General features: G+C 38.2%; 1 protein-coding gene across 1 annotated transcript; it reads right to left on the bottom strand.

Annotated features, from left to right (window-relative positions):
• Positions 1–586: 586 nt before the first annotated feature.
• LOC134747583 (uncharacterized) lies at positions 587–4,747 on the bottom strand. The gene is made up of 2 exons (XM_063682176.1): positions 4,331–4,747; positions 587–1,049 (listed from the first exon to the last, which is right to left on the bottom strand). The coding sequence occupies exons 1-2, from the start codon at positions 4,667–4,669 to the stop codon at positions 627–629; spliced, it is 762 nt and encodes a 253-aa protein (XP_063538246.1). The 5' UTR covers positions 4,670–4,747; the 3' UTR covers positions 587–626.
• Between the last annotated feature and the right edge of the window lie 4,547 nt (positions 4,748–9,294).

The following is a 9,294-nucleotide window of genomic DNA, read 5'->3' as shown; positions in this document are numbered from 1 at the left end:
AAAGTGATAAGTGCGATGACAGTGCCGTTCACGTCCAGACACATCTATTTTACTCGTGTTCTAAAGTATGCCCGGCTACGAACTGAGGCGAACGACTACTTGTACTAAATAGTTACTTGTACTAAATAGCTACATGTACTAAATAATTACTTGTATTAGTTAGTTGTGCTAAATAGCTACTTGTACTACTATGTATTGTTTAAGTATACCCTAGAGCTTTTTTGCATTGTCCGATCTGATCCGATTTTTCCAGCGTTTTCTGATAATCTTCACTCGCTTCCTGCTACATTGCCACAATTGTAATTATGTATGTATGTATGTATAAACTCTTTATTGTACAAAGACATAGAACACAAATATGGCACAGAAATAGGCAGTACAAAGGCGAACTTATCCCTTTAAGGGATTTCTTCCAGTTAACCTTTGAGTAGATGAGAATTGATGAAGAACGGTAGATAAATATAGCACTGCGTACAATAGCCTAGAGGAAAGTCAATAAATTTATTATTATATTCTCACAAACTTTTTTACGCTCATTAGAATATCATCTTACCAAAAATTAATTGGTGTAAATCTTTTCTAGGAGTATAATTTCATTAAAACTGCATTCTTTTAGACATGTAATTTTATTCATCATCATTAATATCTGAATCATGTTCCTGTTCAGTTTTAATACCTTTACTCTTGCTATTATTACTAGCAGAATCTTTACGATATTTTCCCATGCGTGCGTTGATCAATATATCGTTTATATAACGTTTCGCTACCAGGACTGAGTGCAGATCTTTAGTCTCTCTTAGTTCCGAAGCAACATATTGCCCGTAAATTTCAAATTCATCGTGACCAGATTTTGAACTTGGCTGATATTGCTTAGCAAAACCATATCCCATTGGGTCATCAGATTTATCGTCGTATGAATTGGTTCTTTTCCTAGAGATGGTTGACAAGTTTGCTGTTGTGTCCGTAGATTCATAAACCATTGGCATAGGGGCGGCTATGTGGAAATTTTCGACGTGGTAAGGCTCGGAGAGTTCGTCGTTGTGGCTGTTCTGAAACAAAAATACATAAAATGCTTAGTATGGGTATTTAATAGTTATACTCAATGGACGAAAATAATATTAGGTATTTTATATTTTTGACAATTAAAATATATTTTTTTTCATAATTTATTCATCCATTACTTTGTGGTAGGTGTAGGTAGAGGTAGCCACAAAATTAGGCCTCCGCAAACTCCGCATAAATATTAAGCATGTCGAGCGATGTACGGCGGGAAGTTGATAACTCGAGACATAAAATTGAAGAAATTTGAACTTAAAATAGAATTACATAAGGTTCAAATTTCTTTAATTTTTTATCTCGATTTATCAACTTCTTTCCGCCGTGTACGGTATTTTTATCAGATATTTAAAAAAGGTTCCATTCAAAGAGGATTTGATTACCAATAGGTATAGTTGTGTCACTTGTGTCGTTCTCGAGAATGTTCTCCGTTTTGTATGGTGACTGTTCTCACGAGAGAACATTACAATAGTACAGTTACTGTACTACAGTATATCAACTCACGGCATCAAAGCAAACACTGCTTACCTAACCAGTGAAAAATTTGAAAGAGGAAAGATATGAAATACAGGATGATTCAGGAGACGTGGCAAGGATCAAAGCTACTCATTCAGTACCTACTGTACCTAGTTCAGTACCAGTATTAGTGGTATTAACGTAGGTATTTTTTTTGTACAAATCCAGTCATGGTACCCATCTCATCTTGTTCATCTAGGTATGTGGTTTTCTTCCACCGCGAATAGTGAAAAGTCTACTGTCAGTAAAATGGGTACTTGATAATAAGGCACACATTGATGAAATTTCTTTAATTTTTTTGCATTAGGTATAATCTGCTAAAAATTGCAGCGAAAAGCTTAAAACATTGTTACTAATAAATGCAATGTTGTTCCAATCGTTGGAATTACGAGAATCAATGTTTTTCGTTCACTTTAAATTCCACGCGCCGCGCGGTGTTAATTTTTATCGATGTGTTTTGCCTTCCATTCCGTAAAATAGACTAAGTGCAATACGAGCAAATCATAAAGAAAATTTACTTAGAACTAACTAACAATATAAATCTTAAGTTATAATTGAACGTTTAGCGAGCAGACTCCTAATTTTTCTCTATTTAGGACATCAGAACTCGGTGTACAATGACCTCGACGGGCAATGAGTTCGCGCCAACCGGAGCCATTAATCGCATCGATTACGCAGCGCATCATTACCGGTGAACCAGTCTATGGATAGTCTCGCAGTCCATGAAAACTGAACGTAATATAAGATTGGCGTTTATACTGGTCACCTGAAAAGAAGCGTTCAGGAAATTAAGTGAATAACAGCCCAACGCCGGCAACCTTGCACGCGACCGCGCCGCGGGGGAGTGGTGGGCGGCGGAACGTTCGAATTACAAAATTCGATTGATGCGCCCAATAATCACGCAATCCCGAATTTGCACGTCACTAATTTTACACTATTATTGTGATGCGGGATGGGTGTAAGTACAACCTTTTGTATAAACATAAAACAACCTATTTTACGATTTATATAATCTGTAATAACCATTAATGGACAGTTACCTACTTGATTCTTGAAAGAAATCAACACTTGGTTTATAACTGGTTTGGCACAGGGTTCAATTCAGTCAAAAGTTTTTTTTTCTGTATTATTTTCATTTCATGATATTCTTACCTATTTTATTTAATAAAGCACCGACCGTATCTATGACGCATAAGACGATGCATAAGAGCCGTACGTAATACGGTAATATAACCATTGGAAAATTTAGAAATAAGTTTGAATGTGGTATTTATAGCGCATATTCGGTAAATAATTAAATGAGTTTTTTTTAAATATCACATTGGTGGCAAACAGCCTGATGGTAAGCGGTCACCGTAGCCTATAGACGTCTGCAATTCCAGGGGTATTACATAATTACATGCGCGTTGTCTTTAAAAACTTGTACATTCCTTTTTTGAAGAACCCCATACAGCTCACTCCACCGCAGGAGGAAATTCCTCTTAAACCGCACAGTGCGCGCGGTGTGAGGATGTGACTCTGCCGTAGGGGAGCGGCGCGGTGATAGAAAGCGGCCATTGGCATCATGTCAAACAATTCTTCAGAGCTCAGCCCATTGTAAAAGCGGAAGAATACACATACGGAGTCAAATAATATTATTCTCTCCTTAGACTTAAAGGTTCAATAAATAACGCTTATGAGAATCGAATTTAAACTATCGTGAAACCGCTAAGTAAATAGTTAACGCTTGTGAGTTTAGGATCGTCGACGATTTATACAGCGCGTCTGTGGACTGAGTCGAAGGGTCCAAGCTGGTATCCAGGTGATCCTGTAAAAAGGTGACTGCAGTACTCCATAATATATGGAGTATGACTTTCGACTTATATGTAGGTACTTACATATAATAGTAGTCTTTGCCCCGGCGGCGGAGTAAAGTATCGCCTCGCTTTATTGAGCTCACCGAGTTTTTTGGATGCTAGCGCCAAGTGGCCTAGGAATTGGACTTTACTGGATATGTCGATACCGAGGATCCCAATACTCCATGTCTGAGCCTTGAGCCTGTAAGACTACCTACAGTAAATGGAGTTTTCTTAGCGGTAAACTTGTGTCTTGGTGGTATATTAGAATTGGACTAAATTGTCCCGACCCGACCCGACCCCACACCGAAGCTCTGGATAGAGTGCTCTCGTCCGACACAAGTTTTATACGACTTTCTAGCACCATAGAACGATCGAGGGACGTTGGCACGTTGCCTGTGTAAGAGGCATTCCCAGTACTGCATAGCAATGAAAGTCGTCGATGTTGTCTACATATATGTCATTGATGCGCAGCAAAAACAATGTTGGGGATAGCACAGAACCTTGCGGAACGCTCGTGCTATCGGATTTATATCGGAACAGCTTACGTATATATTACGGCCCGTATGTGTCTCCCAGACGATAAGAGCGTTCCATTTGCATAGTCTCTCGGGCAGTCCATAAGATGGTAACTTCGACAGGAGACCCCGATGGCAGACCCGATCGAACGCCTTCGCTATATCTAGGCTCCCGGAATGAAACCTTCTCATCTGTGCCCGGCGCGGGAATAGTTTTATTCCCATTTGTCCTCGGCGGGGATAAATGAGAATGAATCGTTCCCACCTAAGCTGGACAATTGGGAGTACGGCCTAAAACCGTGTAATAACAGTACTACACAGGTTTTTGCTACCTCAAGCCAACCGGTGAGTGACAATGCTAAAAAGAAGCAATCTAGTTTTAAATAAAAATAAAATACATATTACCTTCTCACCGATATCACGAGTACTTGCTGGTTTATTATGATTCCTTAAAAACATCAATTTCTTAAAAGCGAACCAGTTAGATACTTCGTCACATCCAACGCCTGATTTGTCCTTCTTTAATTCTCTTTGAAACTGTCCGATAAGAGATCTCATTTTTTTTTCGACAACTGATCTTTCCAGTTCGAAAGCATTTGCTATTTCATACCAGGCTTTATGTTTTTTATTACGATCTTTGTATTCTTCTAACATGGTGTTCCATAATAATTCTCTTTCTTCGAACATTTCTATCAGTTTAAAGACGTTTTGGTTTGTCCATTGAAAAGACATAATTATTGACATGCACACAAACTCGTTAGATCAGGCGACGACGGACACGTACACGCAAATGACAACAACAACGGACTGACCCGGTCCCGTGCCGCTGCTTGACCCCGCACCGCGAACCCCGCACCGCGCGGTCGTTCAACTTTCCGCGTTAACAGATGTTATATTATGTTGCCGTGTTGAAGTAATGGTGCTCCTGCTCCCACACTGGCTTATAACGTTATAATTATAACATCGTATGACAGGGAAAACTAATAAAACACTGTCAATACTATCATGTTGTACCTGTTATACGATGTTATATAACGTTATATAACAGCCTTTTTGGAAGCACCATAAAAGTTTTGTTTCTCGAAAACTTTATACCGTATAGGTACCTATCTTTCACGATTTTAATTTAAACTCGTTACCTAACCTGGCTGAACCTGATCTAAACTGAAATCTTTACGGTAGACTTTTGAATAAAAAAACATTACCACTTGTAATAGTAATGACATGCATGACTGTATCTTTATACCTAGATAGGTACTAAACTAACTAGTAATTTTTTGGTTTATAAAAGCTTACAGAGCTCGTCACTATACGTCACTGTACAAAACAAAAAAAATATATTTTTAAAAACTGCTGATATATTTTCTGAAACTAAGTACAAATTGTATGTCTTGGTCAATGTCAAACTAGCCGGCGCGCGAGAAAGTATTTAGTGTGACGTGAGCCCAGTTGAGTCACGTAAGAGGGCAGGTTTCACAATCCGCCGAACGGTCTAATTCTTTCTAATTAATCTTCTACGGGCTCCATTACAGAATTAAAGTGTGAGTTAGTCTATCGTCTAAACCTTCTGCAAGTACAATTGTGTCTGAAGTAAGAAAGGTCAACAATCAGTTAGGTACCTATATGATAAGATAGGTATGCAAAAAAAATTAAACGAGACAACATGCTTGTTTTTACTTCAGTAGTTGTACGGGCATTTATATCTTAAAAGTTATTAGTAGCCGTAACAAACTGACAATAAACGTCAAATTATAAACGTATGTTTCGTAACATAATGGAAATATTAGAGTCTATTTAAATATACTTTAAGTACTTTAGGGTAATTAAACGAACAGTTTAATCGACATCATAATTATATTCAGTTTAGTTAAATTAAAATCTTTCAGTAAAATCTATTTTCCCGGTTCCCGAGATACAGGCTGCGCCTAGTTTGGGGCCGAACGATGGATTGTAAATCTAATTTATGTTAAGTTCAATCTTTTATGTCAATTTGTAAAAAAATGATTGGTAAACGATTTGTATTTGTTGTTTGTATTTGTAGTTACTAATGCAAATCATCGAAGGTCAAATAGTCACTAGCAAATCTGACAGTACTCTTTAAAACCTAGTATCACTATCACTTCATATTTAGTATAAAACAAAGTCGCTTTCCGCTGTCTGTCCGTCTGTCCCATGTATGCTTAGATCTTTGAAACTACGCAACGGATTTTGATGCGGTTTTTTTAATAGATAGTGATTCAAGGTATATGTATAATTTGTAAAGGTTTTGTGTAAATGAATGAACTACCCGTGCGAAGCCGGGGCGGGTCGCTAATATAGTTTAAAGTACCGTATAGTATACAAAACGTTATTGATTTAACGATTTCTTTATTAATTAAACTAGCCTATAGACAGTGTATCATATAATTACGTCTAGTAGTGTAGGTATGTCCCTACATCGGTAGTCGCTCGCAACATCTAGAGCACACGCAAAGATCTGCCACATCACCGTTCACACGGAGCTCATTCCACGTCACAACGATTTTAGGGCAGCCGTACCGTGCGAGCGAGAGAGTGAGAGTGCACACAGGTGTGCGCGGGCGCAGCCGGCCGGCATCAGCTGTTAGCGCTCGTGCCTGCCCGTTGCTCGGTGAATGCACATGGTAGTTTGTAATTTCATTCTACCTACCTGACTAGTCAGAGTAATGTCCAGGTAAAGTTGGTCTCTGATTTTCACGGATCTCTATGTAATGTTAAGCTGGTTTGATCGTTGGGGCTCCGATGCGTTTGCGCAAGCCACAGACGGTGGCTCCGTGGCACTGAACTCAGTGCTCGCCGATACCCGCGTGAGTACAGACGCGAGACGCCTCCCCGCTCTCGCTACCCGTCGGTGTTGCCAGATACATCATTTTTCCACGTTTTGGATGGATCGCTTTGGCTTAAGGCGTTTAAATTAAGTAACTCGAATATGATTCACGAATGACTTGAGCTTATAACCTTACTAATAATATTTAAGCCAAAATCAAAAGGGTCGGCAACGCGCATGTAATATCTCTGGTGTTGCAGGCGTCCATAGGCTACGGTGACTGCTTACCATCAGGCGGGCCGTATGCTTGTTTGCCACCAACGTGGTAAAAAAAAGAAATCTAGTTGATTTTGATCAGATGTTATTGAAACGTTTCCTTTCAATTTTACACATTAAACGTTTTGAAGATGTCATAAAAAATAGAATGTATCAATAAATTGTACAGAAAACTATTAGAACTCGTAAAAGAACATATCCAGAATTCCCGTTTTTAAAGCGGTGTTACCGCATTTTTTATTTCTTGATCTGGTAACATTGTCGGCAACAACGCACGTGTGTGAGTGTATTTGTGTAGCCACTGACGCGAGCTCTTTGTCTAATTAGCAGGTAGGCAAATCCACTAAAACTTTTTAATGTGATAATAATGGCGTTATGGGTTTATGTATTTAAGAGTTTTTTAGGTGTACCTTGCTGTAATAGCGTTACAGCTTGGGCAAAGATAGATATAACTCCGTAATAGATGGATCCAGTCTAAGGAAAAAACGTGCCTCGAAAATCAAGAAAATTTGATTCTCGATCAGATGGCGCCACTACCTTTGGCCTACTCTCGTAGAAATGGCATTGACGGTTTCGTTTGTTATTTGTTAGTTAACAATTTTAACGCATATCAGTGTAAGAACATGGGTCAAAATCATTTAAAAATAATTAATATAATAAATGCAAATAAAAACATCATTCATACGTATATAAATACATTTTTTTATATTTTTATTTTTAGTTTTGCAGTGAACTTACTGTGGTTACAAAATTTTCTATGACAGTACCGCTCTATCTTATTATATTCTCTTTGGCTTGGGTAATAATGCTTTCGTATTATCGTTCGAAAATCTCCTCTACAAGTCGCATTCTTCAACAGAATCTCGTGAAATTTAGTAGCAAGTACCATAATAACAAAAATTAATTTTGTCGATTTTTTTTAAATGGTGGAGCCATGGTTCGAGCGAGGTCTACAACTCACAGAGCCACTAGTTTATAGGTAAAGTATACAGTTTTAAAGAAATGAATAGGGAGATGAAATGACTAGTAATAAAGGTCCGCTCAAAAGTGTAGTATAAACGCGCCGAAACCAGTTCCCGAGGCATCTGGCACGCAGTTAATTGATTTAATAGCATCAACTGACGTTTAATTATGACGGTGAATAATAGTAATAATGAAATCGACGCGGAGGTATTTACTACGATAAATTAAATTCGAATTTATTAGGGTTCTGTACCTCAAAAGAAAAAACGGACCCTTATAGGACCACTCGTGCTTCTGTCTGTCCGTCTGTTGCCTATTTGCTCCAAAAGTACTTGCCCAATTAAGTTGAAATTTATTAGTACACATGTAACTCCAAAGACGGACATGTAACTTATGTAAATATAGGGTAAGTTTTAAATATAGGGGCCACTTTTGAAGGGTAAATGAGAAAATTAAAAAACAAGTTTTGTAAACTACTTACTTGTAATATATGTATGCATTGTAATATGCCAAGAGCGCGTCCATCGGAAGAAAAAAATGTCCCATTTGTTTTCGTAAGCGATCATGGCTTTCCTTTTCTATTGGAAAATAATAGAATTTACTAAAACCTTATGTCGGTCCGCAGAATACAGACTCCAAATAAAGAAAATGCAACTACAGTCGTGCGAGAAGAGCTGGTAAAAATGCTTTCAACATATTGTTAGCCGGATTTAGAATTTTACGAATCACTATACAATTAGAAACTGAAGCAAATACAATAATTAATTATATATAGCGTGTGTTCTGCAAAACCTTCTGTGAAAGAGCAAGTCAAGTTTGCTTTACGCTCCACGTTTTTTTTAACGTTGTGGAAATGCGTTTACGCATGCCACCTGTTTCGGGGGAATCAACAGGGATGACGGACTAACCAGTGGTAGGACTACTGTTTAAAACCACCAAAGAATGCCGACTCCGCCTTGAAACAAAACCAAGTGCGGGAAGTTCGAAAAAACTTACGCAGCTAGAAGATATTTAGACAGGCTTCTCTGAGACCACAGGGACAATGCCCTTCTCGAAACGGAGATATTTTTACAACTTAATTACCTATATACGCGATTAAGTCCCGTTTTCGTAAATAATAATCTAATCACTATTAGTGTTGTTTATACAAACCAAATATTATGAGGTCACTTCACCGTTCAGCTGTACCTAAACCGTGTAATAGCAAGCCAGCGGTTCTCAAACTTTTTTGGCGACAGAACCCTTCTGGAAAGCGAAATACCTATTTGACGGAGCTCCAAAAAAAATAATTCGTTCTTCACTTGCCCAGAGATATAGAAAAGCTGGTTATTGATTTGTTTTCGCT

Source organism: Cydia strobilella, chromosome 15 (assembly GCF_947568885.1).
Source record: "Cydia strobilella chromosome 15, ilCydStro3.1, whole genome shotgun sequence".
Lineage (NCBI taxonomy): Eukaryota > Metazoa > Arthropoda > Insecta > Lepidoptera > Tortricidae > Cydia > Cydia strobilella.
The sequence above is the reverse complement of the archived record's forward strand: the minus strand, read 5'-3'. Positions and strand labels throughout refer to the sequence as shown.

Excerpts from the sequence above, each read along its gene's own strand:
- LOC134747583 (XM_063682176.1), bottom strand. The coding sequence starts at position 4,669 with ATGTCAATAATTATGTCTTTTCAATGGACAAACCAAAACGTCTTTAAA. Across the intron at positions 1,050-4,330 it reads CTCGTGATATCGGTGAGAAG|AACAGCCACAACGACGAACT; the intron begins GTAATATGTATT and ends TTTTTGTTTCAG.